We start from the raw sequence: 21909 nt of genomic DNA on the forward strand, positions 1-21909 counted from the left end.
GTGTCCCTCGGGGTGTCCTTTGGGGGGTGCTTCGGGAGTACGGGGTCCGGGGCCCTTTGCTCAGGGCTGTCCGGTCCCTGTATGACCGGAGCAGGAGCTGTGTTCGCATTGCCGGCAGTAAGTCAGACCTGTTCCCAGTGCATGTTGGACTCCGCCAGGGCTGCCCTTTGTCACCGGTTCTGTTCATAATTTTTATGGACAGAATTTCTAGGCGCAGTCGGGGGTCGGAGGGTGTCCGGTTTGGGGACCACAGGATCTCATCTCTGCTGTTTGCAGACGATGTTGTCCTGATGGCTCCATCAAACCCGGACCTGCAACATGCACTGGGACGGTTTGCAGCCGAGTGTGAAGCGGCTGGGATGAGAATCAGCACCTCCAAATCCGAGGCCATGGTTCTCGACCGGAAAAAGGTGGCTTGCCCTCTCCAGGTGGGTGGGGTGTCCTTGCCCCAAGTGGAGGAGTTCAAGTATCTCGGGGTCTTGTTCACGAGTGAGGGAAGGATGGAGCGTGAGATCGACAGGCGGATCGGTGCAGCGGCTGCAGTGATGCAGTCGCTGCATCGGACTGTTAAGATAAGATAAGATATTCCTTGTGGTGAAGAGGGAGCTGAACCGAAAGGCAAAGCTCTCTATTTACCGGTCGGTCTACGTTCCTACCCTCACCTATGGTCATGAGCTTTGGGTAGTGACCGAAAGAACAAGATCGCGGATACAAGCGGTCGAAATGAGTTTCCTCCGCCGTGTGGCTGGGCGCTCCCTTAGAGATAAGGTGAGGAGCTCGGCCACACGGGGGGAGCGCGGAGTAGAGCCGCTGCTCCTCCACGTCGAGAGGAGCCAGCTGAGGTGGCTCGGGCATCTGTTCCGGATGCCTCCTGGGCGCCTCCCTCGGGAGGTGTTTCAGGCATGTCCCACGGGGAAGAGGCCCCGGGGAAGACCCAGGACACGCTGGAGAGACTATGTCTCTCGGCTGGCCTGGGAACGCCTCGGGATCTTCCCGGAGGAGTTAGAGGAAGTGTCTGGGGAGTAGGAAGTCTGGGAGTCCCTGCTCAGACTGCTGCCCCCGCGACCCGGCCCCGGATAAAGCGGCAGAAGATGGATGGATGGATGGATGGATGGATTTTTGGTGTCAAATCGGAGTCTCATTTCTTCGTGGCGTTGACAGCCGATAAGTCCTCTCACATATCAATCATCCTAGTGTCCTACTGCACACCTGCAGCCTCGTTCTGGCTTGTCCCCAGGATAGCAGCACGTTTCCCTGGCTACGCATGCGTGGTAGATATGCGTGTGTGTTTAGCGAGATCCTTCAGTGTACAGAGACGGAAATCTGCGGAGACGAGAGATGCGATGCGATCCGTTGTGCTAATAAACAAACGCATGTGTAGCAGCGAGGCTGTTGCGTACTTCCGGACATGGGTCAGGGTGCGCATGAGCACTTTTCAAAAAGGGACTAACAGTCGTTTGAGTTCTCAAATTGGCGAAAAATCCTCTATTATTCCTTTAATATTTGATTTTCTATAATGTATTCCCAAAAGAAAATCCAAACACCCATAAATACACTGACCCAATATTCATATTTGCACTTCATCTTTACCCCTCATCTTGTATTTTTTATTCATTTTTATTTGATGTTTCATTTTTAATGGACATGTGTTTAGTACTGCTGTGTAAATCAAATACCCATTGTACTTCAAAGGGATTATTTGAGTTTAGTATTAGGTTTGGTCACAATTTAGTTGGTCTGTTTGCCTCATGGACCTTTAATACATCCATGCTTTGCCTAGACAAATAGTCGTTAGAGTATTTAGCTCTGTTAACGTGATTCCACTGTAATACAAAGAGTCTCCCAGTGGGGGCGGTAGTGCGCTTCACTTGCTTTTACTGTCACAGAGGAAGACGCGCTGCTTCCGTGTTTGTTTCAAACTTCGCGGACAGGACAAAGCATGGAGCTAGCAGGTGAGTCTTCAGTCCTGACTTTATTGCACTTTTAGGTGAAAGTATTGTGCTGGACGTGATCACTGCGCACTGTGCGTCTCAGCAGCGTCTGCTCGGGTCCTGTTCACTCGTTTTAACACTTCGTTCAACATTTGTCCTGGAATAGTCCCACGATTTAGCAATATGAAACAGTGGACCAGCTTAAGCCAGGGAATGCTCCTAATGTATACCTGGTTTGTCCTTGTTAGACATGTGTATCGTTTTGTCATTTAGCCTTTTTTAAGTGTTTTCCTAATTAGTTAAATAGTCTTGATTTAACTAGCCCTCGTTTAAGCCTTTGTCCAGACCTGATTTACTTCTTTTACGTCCTGGAGTGTTCTACATGCCTTCCACAGGGCTGGAACGATGAATCGACTTGTGACTTATAGACTATTAAAACAAATCGTAGTCATATCTTCATTCTCATTCTCTGCATTATTATAAAATAAGATAAGCCTTTATTTGTCCCACAATGGGGAAATTCCAGAGTTGCAACACAAGGTAGGTACAGAAGTAAACATATGCAGAGAATATTGCACCAATGTGATTGATATTAAAGTAACAGTGTCATTTTTTGTAGGCGGCAGCCACCTGAGTAATTCCACGTTTAAACCATACATTCACTTGCAGTTTTATGCCATACATTTCCATTGAAACAAGCCGGCCAAGCACGAGTCAGAAAAAATAAGCAGCTTATTTTAGTGTAGTTTTTGGTTTAAATGTTACATACGGGATCTTATAAATAAAAATGTAATTTTCGACAGTAATTCTATTACTAATACTTTTTTTATAAACATTCTCAATCTAGAAGTCTTCATTCATTACATTTGAACGTTTATTTGGTTGATAATGTATTTACAAAGCCTCAATGTACAATAGAAATAATCGTTGCCAGTTGCAGCTGTATTTTAAAGTTAGATGGGGAAATGATTTCCAGTGTCAAATAGTAATGCTTACATCTCTAAGTCATAAGGTGTTTTTGAGGACAATAACCATATTAATGACTGTAAGGACTGTAAGGTTCTGGTGTGTAGCGGTCTCTGGACAGAGCACTACTTAAGGCCCGGATGGATATTGGGATTGGTTGCAAAAATGAGACAAAGGGACTGGTTCAGGAGCTTTATTGAACCTCACAGGTACAAACAGGTTGCTTTCTGATTCTGATTGTTCTCTGGTGCTGCTCCTCCCTGATCTGTCTGATCGATTGCTCGTTCCCTCACTCGTTCGTCTGTATAGACCCACCTAATGATTACCCAGCGGATGTTGTTGTGTTGCTTTTAATGGCGGTTGGCAGCCAACTGAAAAGGTGCTCTTATCGCCACCCACTGTAGTTGTACGTCTTCTGTAGTTGTACGTCTTCTGTAGTTGTACGTCTTCTGTAGTTGTACGTCTTCGTCTTATTATAGCAATTATCAAATTGCTATACAAATTTGAAAAAAATAACAGATTGTTTGGCAGGGCTGCTATACAAGAGAAAAACTTTAATCTGAGCCCTGTAGAATACAAATACAAAATACTATTACAAAATATAAACTCCAATTAATGGATGCAGCAATTAAGCAATATTACTTTGACTTAGTATTTACTTAATGCCAAATACACCACAACATAACACTTAAGCTATTTCATTCATATTTACACCCACACCGAAGCGCAACACAGAAACCACACTGACCGCGTGTTAAAGGTTGAATGGACAATTTTTTTTTTACCCAAATCTGAGTCTTATTTTCTCGTGGCGTGGACGGCCGATTAGTCCTGCCACGTATCAATCATAAAACGCACCTACCGCTCACCTGCAGCCGCGTGCGGCTCGTCCCCATGAGAGCAGCCCGTTTCCCTGTGTCTAAGCGCATGGATCTATCATAATATAGTTCCCTCAGTGTACGGGACAAAATGAAGACAGAGAAAGACAGTTCGAGCTGACTCAGAAGAAGACGGAAATCTCCGGGAGACGAGAGATGCGATGCGCCGCGCTAATAAACAAACGCATGTGTGTGTTGTATCAGTCCGCACAGGGGAGTGCGCATGCACACTTTCGCCTGAGTTCTCAAATCGCCGAAAAATCGTCCATTGCGCCTTTTAAAGTGCATCGCCCTTTAACACGCGGCGACGCCCGCAACACATTAACAATCACAACATCGCACGTGGCGGCCACAGCTTAAAACAGTTCAAATAAAGGGTCCTGGTGAGCCATTGACAGCGATGCATGGCAGTGTTTATGTCTTTTCCAGCGCAAATTTCGTGATCTATGGAAGATTTAAGTTGGACTAGATTCTAGAACGAAAAGGATATATTACTTGAGTGCTAGATTTTGTATGAGTCCAGAACCGAATCACCGTTTTTTTTTTTTTTTTTTTACCTGAACCGACACGTTTTTACAAGTCCAGATCCGGTCCGTCGTACTGGTATGCATCCCTAGTTCAAAGTCCCCAAGTGTTACGTTACCGTGTTACATTATCTACCCCTACTTCTCGTGTGGTGTTTTATGGCGGCCGGTATCAAAGTGTTACATTACCGACAGACTCCTGTAGTTGTGCATCATATCCCTAAGTTGTTGTTGTTGTTGTTGTTTTATGGCGGTTGGCATCCAAGTGTTGCATTACCGCCAGACTTTATTCCTCAGACTTTGTCGTAGTCCTCAGACTCTGTCGTAGTCCGTAAAAGTACTCCTTCCATTGCCTTGGTGTTACAAAGCCCATGAGGTCATGATATGTCTTTGTGACTAGAATAGTTGTTGTTGTTTCAGAGACCGACCGGCTTTATTCCAGGGAGACTCTTCTTCATCTTCCTCTCCTTCTTTGACGTTTGGTGCTTCCACCGTACAGCTTTATTCTTCAGGCTTCATTCTATAGGCTTTAATATGTCCACTGATGTCGCTGCTTGGTAGCCGTGCGTCTACGAGACTGGGCGAGGACAGGAGACCACCCCCACCCCCATCTCGTCACTCTGATCACTCTGACTCCCCACAAGCAGACCCCCATCACTCCGACTCCCATTTAGCGCCTTTAGCCTGTTTTCTATATCTGCCCAATCAAGCTCCTTTGTTCCAAGGAATCTCCCTGCAGCTTTAGCAATGATCCTGATCCTTTCAGTTCTGCTTTGAGTCTGAGCAGCACAGTTTACAACATCCACCATAAAGAGTACAAAATCCTCTCTATCCACAACCAGGGTATTCTCATTAATTCTGGAACCTGCACACTTGGGACCTCCACTCTTGAAACCTTCACACTTCTTGGGAGCCACGCTGGCCTTTCTCATTTCGCCCTGGCTGGGAGCAGCGCTGGCTCCTCTCTCTGTATTTACTCTAAACTCGTTACTTGAAACTTTCTTGACTGCATCTGCATAGGATATACCTTGAGAGACCTTTATTTTCTGCACCTCAGCAGCTCTTTTGCTAAACCTGCATCCCCCGTAGGCAGAGCTATGTTCTTCCCCACAGTTACAGCACTTCAGTTTTGCACCCACGTCACACTTCCCATACTCATGATCTCCTGCACATTTACCACATCTTTGCCTCCCTCTACAGACCGCTGCAATATTCCCAAAGCGCTGGCACTTAAAGCAACGCAGGGGCGGCGGAACATATGGCCTGACGCTATAGCACATGTACCCAATGAACACCTTACTAGGCAGGCACCTCCTTTCAAGTGTTACCATTACTGACAAGCTGTCACATCTTACCCCAAACCGGGTCACCTTCAAACGCCTAGCGTCCACCACCGTAACTCCAGTCAAATTCTCCTTAACTTCATCCACAGACGTCGCCGTAGGGACACCTACGATAACTCCTCTGACCGTGTTTCTTTCAGCATTAGACACAAGAATGTCCTTTCCACCCAGACGTTTAGTTCCAATCGCCTTCCGTTGCTGAGCCGCGTCCTTGCACACGACCAGCAGCGAGCCATCTCTAAGGACACTCGCACTCTTGATCACTCCCACAGCTACAGTTAGGCTCTTTGACAATGCCACTGAATTCCACTCCTTAAAGGATGCACTATCCTGTGCAAGCTTTATGATCACCTTACAGTCTCTGCTCTCACCCCGGATATCAACAGCTTCAGCTTCATCCTGCTGCTCATTCCCAGAACCCTCGGACGAGCTAAGGGACTTTTTACGTTTCCGGGCACGTGCAGGCAGAAAAGGCTGCTCCTCCACGCCGTCCAGAACGTCTTCCATCCCCGATCCACTCTCCTCTGCCATCTCCCGTCTCTCCAGACCGGGTGTTGAGCAAGGTCTCCTCACAGTTGTTTTTCCAATTGTTCCCAAGAGGTCATGAGATGCCTTTGTCATTGTATCCTATAGAAGTTCCAAAGCGCCTGAGTTCATCAAGCAGAATGGAATGCAAGCAGCGTCTTATGATGTCACACAGAGAGTATTTTGTACCAATACACTGATTGACCTTGTTGTAGTGGGTGGAGTCGGAGTCGAAGGAGTGGCGGTAATGTAACACTTGGATACCAACCGCCATAAAACACAGAAGAAGAATTTGTAGTGAGTGGCGGTAAGTCTAAAGTCTAAGACGTACAACTACAGTAGGTGGCGTAATGTAACACTTGGATACCAACCGCCATAAAACGCAGGAGGAGGAGGAGGAGGAGGAGGAGGAGGAGGAGGAGGAGGAGGAGGAGGAGGAGGAGGAGGAGGAGGAGGAGGAGGAGGAGGAGGAGGAGGAGGAGGAGGAGGAGGAGGAGGAGGAGGAGGAGGAGGAGGAGGAGGAGGAGGAGGAGGAGGAGGAGGAGGAGGAGGAGGAGGAGGAGGAGGATAGTTTCCCATTTTCCAAATATGCACGGAACATGCAAGAGATGGGGAACGTATTCGTGAGGTACTTAGCGCAAATGAGTGCTTTATATGGGGATGACGACCAATTCACGGTCGTCATCTCAATGTAAAGTGCTCGTTTAGTGCGCACTTTTGCACGGGCTTCGCCCGTTTACAACGGTAATGTTCCATTTTCCTACTACTAATTAGTATGCACGGGGCGTGCATGAGTGAAGGAGTGCGTTAGTGAGTGTTTGGAAGTGGGCGAGCGCTTCGCGCTCGACTACGTGCGCACTTTCGCAGCCGTGCTTCGCACGGCCTTACGAGATTAATAGGCCTCTCGCCAGCTTGTGGCGCTCGGGCCTAATGAGGATGTTGCATTGATGATCTCATATTACCAGACTTGTGTTGAGTGGTGCGCTTCATTGCAGTGGGCTCCGAACCAATGACGCTGGGCTCTCCCACATCCCCGAAACTCGCGTTGGGAGCACAGTTCCTGCCTGGGTTCCTCATGGGTGATCTCCCCGCCCCCTCCAGTCCACAGTCCCGCCCCTTCGGCCTGGGATCACCCCTCCTGGACTCATCACAAGGTACGCTCACAAACTGTATTTTGGGATGGTAGACCAACTATTGCAGTTGTGATACACGCAATAATCAATATATTGCACATGATATTCTACAATCTATCACAATTTTTTTAGATGGCCCAATACATTAAAACTTAAAAAACTTAAAATTAAATTAATTTAAGTAATCAGTGTTTTGCGTAGTTTCCTTTCTCTAAAAAAGCTACAAAATTATAGCGCTGTCACAATTCAGTAATTCAGTAAATTATACCGAAAATTACTCATGGCAATATATCGATTCAACAGCCCACCCTTTCAACCAAATCACAACCTTTTAGTGGTGCACCAATACCGATGTTATTGGAAACGCTTGGGCGATATTTGGCCAATATTTTTTACCCTGTTTGGTAGGGATGTTTATCTAAAACCACGTTCAGGTCCGGATTCGAATCCAGAGGTTTAGGTTCAGGTCCGGACCTAATGAGTCCGGCTGAACCCATGCCATATTTGCATAATGTTATAACAGCAACACAAGCTACTTGGCTCAATTAAGTTGAAGACACTTGAACAAGGACGACTATCAAACACAAGGCTTAACTGCAGTGAAATAAACTCAAATTGTCTGCTTTATTCACTGTTTTTTAACAGAAGTTACAAATCACAAGCTACAAGCTAGCTGCTAAACTATAGCTTAACAGTTAACACACATTCATGTGTTTTACTTGAGGAACAAGAGCATGTTGAGTATTGTTGACAGTCAGTCTGGGTCAAGGGTCAAAGCAGCTGTTTCATCTGATACAATGTTTTGCCTTTAGATACATTTCCACTCTAATTTTGCAGAGCCATTAGCATCAAAAGTCAGGTAAAAACCTTCAAACAGAGTGTAAATAATTATGTAACAGAGTAAAATGACAGTGTTACAAAAACTAGCAGTCAAACTAAGTCAAATAGAACCACTATATTGTATATATATTTTACACAACACAATAAATCATATTGGCAGCATTAAACACCAGTCCATATTTAACATCTGTAGAATACAAAATACTATGACAAAATATAAGCTCCAATTAATTAATGCATCAATTAAACAATGTTGCTTTGACTAGATGTATAAATATGTATAATGCACGTTAACCAACTGAAATAAATGCCAAATACATCACACCACAACATAACAGTTATTTCATTCATATTGTAGCCACCCTAATGTTAAGCACTATCTGGTTAAATGTTCTTTTCACACTGTTGTTAATGCATTGTTATTGTGTGGAGTCCAGGTTTTGGGGGGGCGGGGCCTGTGTTTGAGATGGGAGTGACTTGTTTTGTTGTGCAACTAGAAATAAAGTGACAACTTGTGAGCACTAACCTGGCATTCATTACTAACCTGAGCCAGACGTTACAATATTTACACCTAGACCAAAGCACAACCCAGACAAGAAACCACGCTGAACCCGCCCCTTTAACACGTGGCAACGCACGCAGGACCATCCCAACGCACGCGGCGGCTTAAAACAGTTCAAATAAAGCCAGCGATCTTACCGACTGCCGCTTCAATGTTTGCATGTGGATACACGGTACGAGGCGCTCCTGTCTCTCGCATCTTTAAACTCATTTCGCCGGCTGCAACTTCTGCCCCGGGGAAGACGTGCGTCGCTAATTAGGGTCCGGGTGCCCCATTGACAGCGATGCATGGCAGTCTTTAGGTCTTTTCCAGCGCAAATTTTGCGATCTGTGGGAGGTTTAAGATGGTCTTGATTCTAGAACGAAAAGGATATAGGACGTGAGCGCTAGATTTTGTATGAGTCCAGAACCGAATCACCGGGGTTTGTTTTTTTTTTGGACTTGAATCAAAACGTTTTTACAAGTCCAGATCCGGTCCTACGTACCGGTACGAATCCCTACAGTTTGGTAATTCTGAACTATTGCATTTTGTTGTTTTTTAAGAAAATATTTTCAACAAAGAAATATTGCTGTATTTTAAAATAAGGATCAAACCGATTGTTGCGTTAGAACACATTTTACCCTTTATTTGGGGAAAAAAGAAAACGTTTTGTATACCTCTGTTTTAGATAAAGATTAGAAAAAGCTATAATAGGATTTTAAGGAGCGATATCGACTAGATATAGTCGGCCTCACCTCCACGCACAGTTTGGGCTCTGGAACCCATCTCCTCGAGAGGGGCTGGACGCTCAGTCCAGCAGTGCCCGGCCCTCTTGGAGTCCTTGGGAGGGGTTCTGGACAGTGCACCGACCGGGGACTCCGTTGTTCTACTGGGGGACTTGAACGCCCACGTGGGCAATGACAGTGACCGAGTGGACCATGTTCTCTGCCTCCATTGTTGATGCGGCTGCTCGGAGCTGTGGTCGCAAGGTCTCCGGTGCCTGTCGTGTTGGCAACCCCCGAACCCGGTGGTGGACAGTAAGGGATGCCGTCAGACTGAAGAAGGAGGCCTATCAGACCACTTGGCTTGTAGGTCTCCTGAGGTCATCGACAGGTATCGGCAGGCCAAGCGAGCCGCGGCTCGTGCTGTCGCAGAGGCAAAAACCCGGGCCTGGGAGGAGTTCGGGGAGGCCATGGAGAAGGACTATCGGTCGGCCCCAAAGAAATTCTCAGGAAGGCGCCTCAGGAAGGGGAAGCAGTGCCTCACCAACACCGTTTACGGTGCGGGTGGAGACCTGCTGACCTCGACTGGGGATGTCGTCGGACGGTGGAAGGAATACTTTGAGGACCTCCTTAATCCCTCTGTCACGTCTTCCGAAGAGGAAGTAGAGACTGAGGACTCGGAGGCTGGCTCATCCATCACCCAAGCTGAAGTCACTGAGGTTGTTCGCAAACTCCTCAGTGGCAGGGCTCCGGGAGTGGATGAGATCCGCCCTGAGTACCTAAAGTCTCTGGATGTTGTAGGACTGTCTTGGCTGACACGTCTCTGCAACATCGCGTGGCGGTCGGGGACCGTGCCTCTGGACTGGCAGACCGGGGTGGTGGTCCCTCTGTTCAAGAAGGGGGACCAGAGGATGTGTTCCAACTACAGATGGATCACACTCCTCAGCCTCCCGGTAAGGTCTATTCCAAGGTACTGGAGAGGAGAATCCGACCGATAGTCGAACCTCGGATTCAGGAGGAGCAGAGCGGTTTTCGTCCCGGTCGTGGAACACTGGACCAGCTCTATACTCTCCATCGGGTGCTCGAGGGTTCATGGGAGTTTGCCCAACCAGTCCACATGTGCTTTGTGGATCTGGAGAAGGCTTTCGACCGTGTCCCTCGGGGTGTCCTTTGGGGGGTGCTCCGGGAGTACGGGGTCCGGGGCCCTTTGCTCAGGGCTGTCTGGTTCCTGTATGATCGGAGCAGGAGCTGTGTTCATTGCCGGCAGTAAGTCAGACCTGTTCCCAGTGCATGTTGGACTCTGCCGGGGCTGCGCTTTGTCACCGGTTCTGTTCATAATTTTTATGGACAGAATTTCTAGGCGCACTCAGTGGTCGGAGGGTGTCCGGTTTGGGGACCACAGGATTCCATCTCTTCTGTTTGCAGACAATGTTGTCCTGATGGCTCCATCAAATCCGGACCTGCAACATGCACTGGGACGGTTTGCAGCCGAGTGTGAAGCGGCTGGGATGAGAATCAGCACCTCCAAATCCGAGGCCATGGTTCTCGACCGGAAAAAGTTGGCTCGCCCTCTTCAGGTGGGTGGAAAGTCCTGGCCCCAAGTGGAGGAGTTCAAGTGTCTCGGGGTCTTGTTCACGAGTGAGGGAAGGATGGAGCGTGAGATCGACAGGCGGATCGGTGCAACGGCTGCAGTGATGCAGTCGCTGCATCGGACCGTTGTGGTGAAGAAGGAGCTGAGCCGAAAGGCAAAGCTCTCTATTTACCGGTCGGTCTACGTTCCTGACCTCACCTATGGTCATGAGCTTTGGGTAGTGACCGAAAGGACAAGATCGCGGATACAAGCGGTCGATATGAGTTTCCTCCGCCGTGTGGCTGGGCGCTCCCTTAGGTGAGGAGCTCGGCCACACGGGGGGAGCTCGGAGTAGAGCCGCTGCTCCTCCACGTCAAGAGGAGCCAGCTGAGGTGGCTCGGGCATTTGTTCCGGATGCCTCCTGGGCGCCTCCCTCGGGAGGTGTTTCACGCATGTCCCACCGGGAAGAGGCCCCGGGGAAGACCCAGGACACGCTGCAGAGACTGTCTCTCGGCTGGCCTGGGAACGCCTCGGGATCCCCCCGGAGGAGTTGGAGGAAGTGTCTGGGGAGGAGGAAGTCTGGGAGTCCCTGCTGAGACTGCTGCCGCTGCAACCCGGCCCCGGATAAAGCGGAAGAAAATGGATGGATGGAGGAGCCCTCACACTTTTCTATTGTGTGAATTTCCTCTTTGATTTAGATTATTTCTCAGACTAATGTGTCTCTGAACCTGTGTCATCCTCCTCCTCAGTCTGTCCTCCTGATCATCTCCTTCTTCAAACTGCTCACACTAAAGTTATTTGGAGGAAACATGTCTAAACTGGAAAACTATTCTAATGTCTGAAAAAAACATCATGACATCATGGGTCACGAGTCGTGCTTATAGTTAATTAAACTTTTCTAGAGTCAGTAACTTGGTCATTTCTGGGTTCTTTGACTGGGCTGAAGCCTCTGTCCAGGAGCTGTTGTTTTCTTCCCGTTTCTGATGGAACGGCAGAGTTAGCTTCATTACCAAGGCGTTACATAGCGGCCTAATATCGGTGCTTTTGGCTAGGGGAGTGTCTACAGAGCCGCGGCGCACGGCCAAAACTGCATGGGTTTTTTGTGCCGCGGCTCCTGAAACTGCTGGGCTATTTGACCGCGCCGGATTAGACCGCGCCAGGTTAGGGTTAAGGTTAGGGTTAAGGTTAGGGTTAAGGTTAAGGTTAAGGTTAGCCATGAGGCTATATGGCTGTGAAACTGCTGGGTTATTTGACCCAGCAGTTTCTGCAGCCACTCAGAAGTGAGCGCTTCACATTTAAGTGGCCTTCTTGGTATGCAGATATTGAATAAAATAGTTCTCTACATCTATACTATAAAATCTGGAACAGTCTTCCTGAAGATGTGAGACAGGTTCTACTCTGACAATGTTCAAATCCAAGCTAAAAACAGTTTTGTTTAGCTACGCATATGACTGAAAGGATTTTTCTTTGCACTCTTCTCTTTTGTTTGTGATTTCATTAGTTTAGACAATCAGCTGGATTGATTTAAAAGAGAGTTGGACTCCAAAACACGTTACCCTTTGTGGCTAGGTGTTTTTTTAATTATTTTTTTTTAATTTAGTTTATTTTATTGTATTTCTGTTTCTGTTTTTCCTTTGTGATTTGAATGCATTTCTCCTGCTGTGAAGCACTTGTGAATTGCCTTGTGTATGAAATGTGCTCTACAAATAAACTTGCCTTGCCTATACTAGTCCAACCACAGGAAAAGTGCGCGGCGCGGACCGCGCTGTTGCCCTGTGCGTGTTTGATGAGCTGTAGATCCACTCGTCCCAAAAAGTGCCAGCCGTACTTTGGAGTCTCGTTGGATCACTTGCTCAGAGGCATTTCCAGCAGTAGTTAGAACTTTGAAAGTGGCGATCGAACCGTGACGGGCGCCAGTGTCGGCGTCGCACTATTTTTCTTATTGTCACGTGATGTGAGCACTTTTCGACCGTCTCGCAAAATATCTTCACCGCTGCTGCCCCGGGCGTGCCTGTCGCCCCCGCCATGACTGCCAGTCTGCACGCTGACCAAATAGCTCACATTTGGGTGTTTTTTTGCGCAATGAATGCGCCCGTAAGTAAAACGAAACCTAACTTAAGTGCAGCGATTTTCATATTTTACGATCCCCGCAGATGATTTTTTTCCCGCAGCTTTTGGATTCTCTCTCACAATTTGACATTCTCGAAACGTACGGCCAGTAAATATGCGATAAAATGTTTTTTTTGCCTGAGCCTCTGGACAGTCCCAGAACACATGACAGTGGTTTGACTCCTGCTGCCACAGTTTCTCCAACAGTTGCATTTCCTTGTGAATAATGAGCACTTTGACATAGAGTTATGAAAAAACGTGACATATTTTTCCAACTCCCTCCAGATTTAGTTTGTCCTCTGAGATTTACACACATTTTCTCTTCGACCGCCTTCTCTTTCCCATTTGTTTCTAATTTATTAAATAGAGTTGCTGTCCAGATTAGAAAAGCATTGACATAATTTAGAGATTATTCTCCTTGAAAGTTCTGGTTTATAAGCCTTGATAAACATCTCAGTCGAGGCTTATAATGGTCATTACTTTGTTTCATTTCTTGGTTATAATAACTCATTTCTAAAACCTTGAAAAGTCCTGTTTCTTCCCGTTCCTCCTCCCGGCTCTTCCTCCCGGCCCCCTCGCCCCGCCCGCTCTCCCTCACCCCCGCTCCTCCTCCTGGCGCCCTCGCCCCGCCTCGTCTCCCCGCTCCTCCTCCGGGTTCCTCCTCCCCGTTCCCTCTCCCCGCTCCTCCCCGTTCCTCCTTCGGGCTCCTCCTCCCCGCTCCTCTTCCCTGCTCCTCTTCCCTGCTCCTCTCCCAGTCCAGATCTGGGCCAGAGTCCAGACTTTGAGTGACTCTGCTGGACTTAATTCTAATCAACTACTTGAACTTCTGAGTGACATTTTTTCGAGCGAGCCCTCATGGGCTCCATGCTGTACTTCAGCAGTGCTAATGTCCGTATCCTTTTCTCTACTAAAATGCATCTCTCATACTATATGATTCCAGTGTTCTGAAAAGCTCTGTTGTGATTGTGATTTCAAGCAAAACGACCTTTTTAAATCAAACTAACTACATAAATGACACGCGCTCGCATTTCGCTATTCTGCTGACCTACCTCTTTCGCTCTCATTTTCAGTGCTGCCGTCCTCAGCTGTGGCCGGCCCTGGGAGCGCGGCCCCTCAGCCTGTCGTCCCCACGCCCAAGGACAAGAGCGGGGCCCCTCCTGTGCGCAGCATCCACGCCGAGCTGATCAGTGCAGGGACCCCGGTGGCCCCCCATAGACAGGTATTTCATCACCAGGGTTTAAACGCGGGCCGGGGCGCTGCTAACAAAAAGGGTCAGACGACGTGTCTCTGAGGACGAGGAGCCAAGGAGGCAGTAAACAAAAGGCTTTTAAAAGGGAAACTTGTATTCTGCTCACTCAGGGGTCGTTAGAGCTACACGAGTCCACAAGGGATGTACTAGGTTTTTAGGTCTAAGCAGAAAAAAGTAACCTTATAAAGTATAAAGTAAAAGTAACCTTATAACTTTTGAAAACTACTTATGGACCACCTAGGATCAATCAATATATTTTGTGTTGTAAATTATTTAAAACATTAGAAGACATGTTGTATTTAGTTAGTATTTGTAGATAATTGTTTTAGATATTGTTCATTGTAAACCTTAATATTGATCTAAAGTAACATTGTTCCCTCTTCATCAAAGGTGTTGTACCTCACGGTCTTAAAAATGTGATAAACGGCACTAGTTAAGTTGAAACTGTTTCCAGAGGTCCAAATGTATTCCTCTCTTAAACTCATCGCATTGAATAATTGGGATGCTTCTAATGTAAGACCAGAGCAGTTTACCATCACTGTCACGCTGACAACAACTAGCATGCAGGCAACGTACTTCCTGCTTTGCGGAAAATAAAACACTCCTTAACTAGATGTAGTCGGAACACTGCAGAGCTGCTTTTAAAATAACTTACTCAAAGAAGTATTTTCATTGATTTCTGATTCTTTGAGTAATCATGTATTGTCCTGCATTTCCGCCCCACAACTCAATATTCAGATCCCAGGTCATACATGTAGAGTAAAAAAATGTTGCATATGCATTTTTTTCAACAATAAAAACACAATGCTGTGAATTAGCTCCGTCTATAAGCACTAAGATGCATGGTGATCTGGAGTCACAGGTTTGAATAAAGCCCTGGGCTGGGACAGGGGGTAGGTGAAACCGGCAAATATCTAAATACTGACAAAAGTCTTTCAGTGTGTGCATATTGATCGTGTGTTATGTTTTGTCCAGTCGTTCCAGATGATGCAGTCTCCTATGTCAGCGAGACACGCCTCCACTCCAGGAGCAGGTACTAGTCCCACCAACACATTCATCTGAGGTCGTTTGGATGGAAAGACTCCAAGAGCCACAGACTCCAGGAGCCAGTCACAGACTCCAGGAGCCAGTCACAGACTCCAGGAGCCAGTCACAGACTCCGGGAGCCAGGGAGCCAGTCACAGACTCCGGGAGCCAGGGAGCCAGTCACAGACTCCGGGAGCCAGGGAGCCCGTCACAGACTCCGGGAGCCAGGGAGCCAGTCACAGGCTCCGGGAGCCAGTCACAGGCTCCTCTTGATTGGTTTGAATGAGGGACTTTGATAAATAAATATTTTTTATTCTGACAAAATGTTCAGATTTTGAAGAAGCAATGCCTTCTTGAAGTTACTGTGTTCTTTTTCAATCAAAAGAGCCTCAAACTAGAGCATAAACAAACAAGGAAGATGTCATGGAATATGGTAAATCAATATTTTTGGTTCGCTAAATGTGTTACAAAAATAATGCTAAACAGTTTCACAAGCACAAAATCATTAAAAAAAATATTTTGACATGCGGCGTGACAAGTATTTATAAACCCTGAACCAGAGCTTGTCCTGGAGCATAAATAACGGATGAGGTATCAGTTTATTATATCCATGGCAGGGGTTTAGAGGCCCGGGTACATAGTTCTAAAACTGAGTGGGCTGGTGGTGTTAAAAACAGTGCAGTGTCTTATTCATTTCAGTCCAGGATTTTTGAGCGACAGGACAGGCCCAACACATGTGGTTGTGGTTTTCCTCCTTGTGCCACAGTTTCTCCAACAGCCACAGTATTTCCCTGTGAGTAATGGGCACTTTACATGGCGTTCTCAACTGGGATGTACAAAATGACCTTCTCTTATTCACATAAACACATTTTTAGTAGAGTGATTGTCCAGATTATTAATGCATTTATATAATTTATATACTATTCCCTTTGTGAGTTCTGATATATAAGCCTTAATAACTTAATAACATCACACTTTAATTAAAATACTATGAAATAAAATGCAAGTTAATTCTAAAACTTTGTTATTTATTTAAGACATTTTTGTACACTTAAGTTGAATTTGGAGGAAGAAAAACATTATTTAGAAAGTTAGTTTATAATGTAAACAGTACAGATTTTTAAACACTTCAGTATAAAATGTTATCAATTTTAACTACCTTTAGACTAGATCTCAGTTAAATTAGATGATTTAAAGCCTTCATAATTTGTATTAAAACTGAGCAGTGGTGAATTCTATTCAGCAGTTGCTGCTTGAACACACTTGTGTGTGTGTGTGTGTGTGTGTGTGTGTGTGTGTGTGTGTGTGTAGGACAGCAGCAGCTGTGCATGTCCCCTGCCCAGGTGGACCCCTTCTACAGCCAGGGAGAGACTCTCAGCTCTGAGGACCAGCTGGACCAGACCTGGGTCACCGTCTTTGGGTCTGTCTTCATTTTATCACTTCAGACATTTTAAAGTTTTGCACATTGGACAATATCAATGATCAACTCTTGCTTGTGTGAAAATACAGGTATAGCCTTAAAAATGACTTGAGTAAAAGTATCAGTAAAAATCTACTCCAGTAAAAAGCATCCTTTTAAAATGTACTTTAAGAGTAAAAAGTATTAGTAGATCACACTGATTTAGAAAAATATTCAAATGTTAAATGGAGTGAAATTGAAAGATTTTGATATTTTTTGTCAGGCAATAGTTTTTTTATTTGTTGTTTCACGGACTTTCCTTGGCATTTTTTTAAGAGGAGAGGACGGAATAAAAATATTTTATTTTCACATTATCAAATCACATCTCTACAATTGGGAGTAATAACGATTTATTCTAAATAAATGTCTTGGATTCTTAGAATATAGGCCCTACTATCACCTCTTGACTATCTACATAATTATAGTTATCAATGCAAGACATTGAAAATAACTCTTATTATACTGAGCGGTACAAAGATGCCTTCGATAAGATGTCAATGATGTAAGATAATAGATGCACCACTGGTCTGTTCACAATATTTATGATAATGTTGGCCAACTCAACTGCACAATAAAGTAGACTCCAAAAGTGATTACCTCAACCCTAAGCCTGGTGAATGGATGAACTTCACCTTTAATGTGGAGCACTATGATGGTCTGTATTCATGTTTAACACCCTTACATCCATTGTACTTTGTTTAAAGTAAACATTCCATAGGTTTCAGAGATGGGCCGTTGCAACTGTTTGATGGAAGGTGGAACTCACAGTGATCAGATAGAAAGTAGTCCCAGACTGACCGCTTCTCAGAAAATGAATCATCCCCTGACCAAAAAAAAGTTGCTTTGATTTGCTTTGAGTCTCGACAGGAACACAAAGTGTGCAATGAATGAAAATGTCTTATTGAGCAGCTTAAATTTGGCCACAGTGATTTAGTCCAACGCTGTGGCGTAGGAATCTTTCACACGCTCGAGTCGTGGACACGCAGCTCAGATCAACTCATCGGGACAAGTAGCGGCCTTACAACGTGTGACTCCACAGACGAGCTGGACAGTACTGCTTAGTCTTTTGAGTTTTCTCAAAGATAATCAGCGTTAAGCCATTGCTTTCATAAAGGTGTGGGGAGTGTGCGAGCCACTGCCTGTACCCATTTAATGGGAGTGTAGTAGACCTGAGAATGTTCTTTTGTATACATTTACCTTGGGGAATAATTCATTAGTAAACTGGATTTGTTCTGAACGGTCAGTATGTGGTGCCGTCAGGGGGGACGGGACGTTCCAGTGGGCAAAAGATCACTGATCGTCCTAGTTTGGTCCATGAATCACAGATGGAAAACTGCACATTACATATAAACAATTTAAAAAAGAATATCTGAGAGTTACGAGTGATGACAATGATCAACTCTAATTGTGTTTAGCTTTCTTTGGAGCTGTACGCGTCCGAAGTGTGGGCCTGAACAGTGTTGTGATGTCGTGTGTCCAGGTTTCCTCCTGCCTCGGCCTCCTACATCCTGCTGCAGTTTGCTCAGTACGGGAACATCCTCAGACACGCTGTGAGTCCTCAACTCTACTTCACTGCTCGACTTCCACTAAAGTTCTAAAGAGTGTGTTGGTGTGTGTGTGTGGTTAGATGGCGACGCCCGGGAACTGGATGCACCTGCAGTACCAGTCCAAGCTGCAGGCGCGTAAAGCTCTGTCCAAAGACGGCAAGGTGTTTGGAGACGCCATCATGGTGGGAGTCAAGCCCTGCATAGACAAGGTGCGTGAGCGTGTCCAGCTTCTGCAGCACAGACATGACTCTAGAGCTGTACACCACCCAAGACATGCTCCAAGAGGGTGTGGCAAAAAGTATCTCCATGTACCTGACCCAAAAACAACCATTTATATAAGTTAAAAGTTATAGAGATGAATAAATTAAACACAAAACTCAAAATTCACTCCAAATTCTTCATCAAAATCATGCCATATCTTCTCCTTTTTGCCGTTTTCCCATTGAAATCACTTTAATCGAAATAAAAATAATTGTCACACGCACCGTCACACATGCACCGTCACACATCCCGTCACACGCACCGTCACACACACCGTCACACACACCGTCACACACGCACCGTCACACGCACCGTCACACATCCCGTCACACGCACCGTCACACGCACCGTCACACACGCACCGTCACACGCACCGTCACACATCCCGTCACACGCACCGTCACACGCACCGTCACACGCACCGTCACACATCCCGTCACACGCACCGTCACACACACCGTCACACGCACCGTCACACGCACCGTCACACGCACCGTCACACATCCCGTCACACGCACCGTCACACGCACCGTCACACATCCCGTCACACATCCCGTCACACATCCCGTCACACATCCCGTCACACATCCCGTCACACGCACCGTCACACACACCGTCACACGCACCGTCACACGCACCGTCACACGCACCGTCACACATCCCGTCACACATCCCGTCACACGCACCGTCACACGCACCGTCACACATCCCGTCACACATCCCGTCACACATCCCGTCACACATCCCGTCACACGCACCGTCACACATCCCGTCACACATCCCGTCACACATCCCGTCACACATCCCGTCACACATCCCGTCACACACACCGTCACACACGCACTGTCACACGCACCGTCACACACATCCCGTCACACGCACCGTCACACGCACCGTCACACGCACCGTCACACGCACCGTCACACGCACCGTCACACGCACCGTCACACACGCACCGTCACACGCACCGTCACACGCACCGTCACACGCACCGTCACACGCACCGTCACACGCACCGTCACACATCCCGTCACACGCACCGTCACACGCACCGTCACACGCACCGTCACACGCACCGTCACACGCACCGTCACACGCACCGTCACACGCACCGTCACACATCCCGTCACACGCACCGTCACACATCCCGTCACACATCCCGTCACACATCCCGTCACACGCACCGTCACACATCCCGTCACACGCACCGTCACACATCCCGTCACACATCCCGTCACACATCCCGTCACACGCACCGTCACACGCACCGTCACACGCACCGTCACACGCACCGTCACACGCACCGTCACACGCACCGTCACACACGCACCGTCACACGCACCGTCACACGCACCGTCACACGCACCGTCACACGCACCGTCACACATCCCGTCACACGCACCGTCACACGCACCGTCACACGCACCGTCACACGCACCGTCACACGCACCGTCACACGCACCGTCACACGCACCGTCACACGCACCGTCACACATCCCGTCACACGCACCGTCACACATCCCGTCACACATCCCGTCACACGCACCGTCACACATCCCGTCACACGTCCCGTCACACGCACCGTCACACATCCCGTCACACATCCCGTCACACATCCCGTCACACACACCGTCACACACACCGTCACACACGCACCGTCACACGCACCGTCACACGCACCGTCACACGCACCGTCACACGCACCGTCACACGCACCGTCACACGCACCGTCACACGCACCGTCACACACGCACCGTCACACGCACCGTCACACGCACCGTCACACGCACCGTCACACGCACCGTCACACATCCCGTCACACGCACCGTCACACGCACCGTCACACGCACCGTCACACGCACCGTCACACGCACCGTCACACGCACCGTCACACGCACCGTCACACATCCCGTCACACGCACCGTCACACGCACCGTCACACGCACCGTCACACGCACCGTCACACGCACCGTCACACGCACCGTCACACATCCCGTCACACGCACCGTCACACGCACCGTCACACGCACCGTCACACGCACCGTCACACGCACCGTCACACGCACCGTCACACATCCCGTCACACATCCCGTCACACATCCCGTCACACATCCCGTCACACATCCCGTCACACGCACCGTCACACACGCACCGTCACACGCGCTCAGACTGATGGAGAAAGGGACCGTCCTGTGTGTTGTGTGCAGAGCGTGATGGACAGTGCAGACCTCTCCAGCCCGCCCTCGTCCTCCTTTTCCACGCCGCGCTCCGCCATCAGGCCCCGGAGTGCAGCCCAGCGTGCTTCCGCCAGCGAATACCAGGTCTGTGTGCCTTTTTATGTCTTTATTTAAAAAACTTTTCCTTCATTAGAAATGTTCCAATTGTGACCCGCCCACAGAGTCTAGATCTGTCCAACGCGGGACAGTTAGAATGATCATCTTCTGATGGTTATGGTTTTCTGGTCAATACAGACTTTAGAACAAAGACACTGGCATTCTTAAATAAAATTGTCAGGGAATAAACAATTGAAGTATTAATAATCCATTTATTTGGAAATATTTCTCCGTCTTGAAGTTTTCAGTCACCATATTATTTGGTTTAAAATGTGTTTTAAAATCTCAATATTTAATAGAAATAAGGCCGTCGGCTAAAAGAGATGATGGATACTGTTGCCATGACAATCGTGGCAGCCATCTTGTGACTGGAAGAAGAGTTAAGATAAGATAAGATAATCCTTTATTGTCCCACATGGGGAAATTCCATTGATGCAACGCAGGTAGATACAGAGATAGATACAGAAGAAAAGAACAAATAACTTACAGTCTTTGATACAAATGCTAGGTTCATGAGGTCCTCAGGAACCTGAAAATGTATTTCTGAGTTGGAAAATGCCCATGAACACTTGCACAGGTCGGAAAAACGACTCTGGAACTCTGGGACAAACACTGCAAACTACATGGCCAAATGTATTAATTTGAGGCCTAAAATCCACAAATAATACTAGTTTTAAGTCTTAAAAAATGCCCTCAGTCTGGAGTGAATTTTTCTGTAAAAATGAGTATTCGCCCTGTTAACCTGATTTTAACGGTTTTAAAGATGTGAAAGACTGAAAACGTTTTAAATTGTTTGCAGAGGTCCAAATTATGGTTCAATTAGCTAATGCATTCTGATTGTCCTAATTGTCCACAGCAAGTTTATAAAGGTTTTCCAGGACTTTCTGAGACTTTTATTCACCGCAAACGGATGCGTGTCAGCTTTACTGAACTCTGCTCCGAAAGTTCTGAA

At 47.2% G+C, this 21909-nt stretch overlaps 1 protein-coding gene across 1 annotated transcript in view; it reads left to right on the forward strand.

The window, feature by feature from the left end:
* Positions 1–1874: 1874 nt before the first annotated feature.
* The window catches only part of nup35 (nucleoporin 35), a 20731-nt gene continuing 696 nt past the window's right edge, over positions 1875–21909 (forward strand). The window contains exons 1-8 of the mRNA XM_072444175.1: positions 1875–1952; positions 7163–7321; positions 14153–14301; positions 15307–15364; positions 16669–16777; positions 18297–18366; positions 18444–18572; positions 20832–20945. Of these exons, the coding sequence (XP_072300276.1) occupies positions 1940–1952; positions 7163–7321; positions 14153–14301; positions 15307–15364; positions 16669–16777; positions 18297–18366; positions 18444–18572; positions 20832–20945 (801 nt within the window). The 5' untranslated portion in view covers positions 1875–1939. The remainder of the gene's footprint in view (positions 1953–7162; positions 7322–14152; positions 14302–15306; positions 15365–16668; positions 16778–18296; positions 18367–18443; positions 18573–20831; positions 20946–21909) is intronic.

This window comes from Eucyclogobius newberryi, unplaced genomic scaffold, assembly GCF_026437365.1.
Source record: "Eucyclogobius newberryi isolate DKJ021-1_F unplaced genomic scaffold, fEucNew1.0.hap1 SCAF_14, whole genome shotgun sequence".
Classification (NCBI taxonomy): domain Eukaryota; kingdom Metazoa; phylum Chordata; class Actinopteri; order Gobiiformes; family Gobiidae; genus Eucyclogobius; species Eucyclogobius newberryi.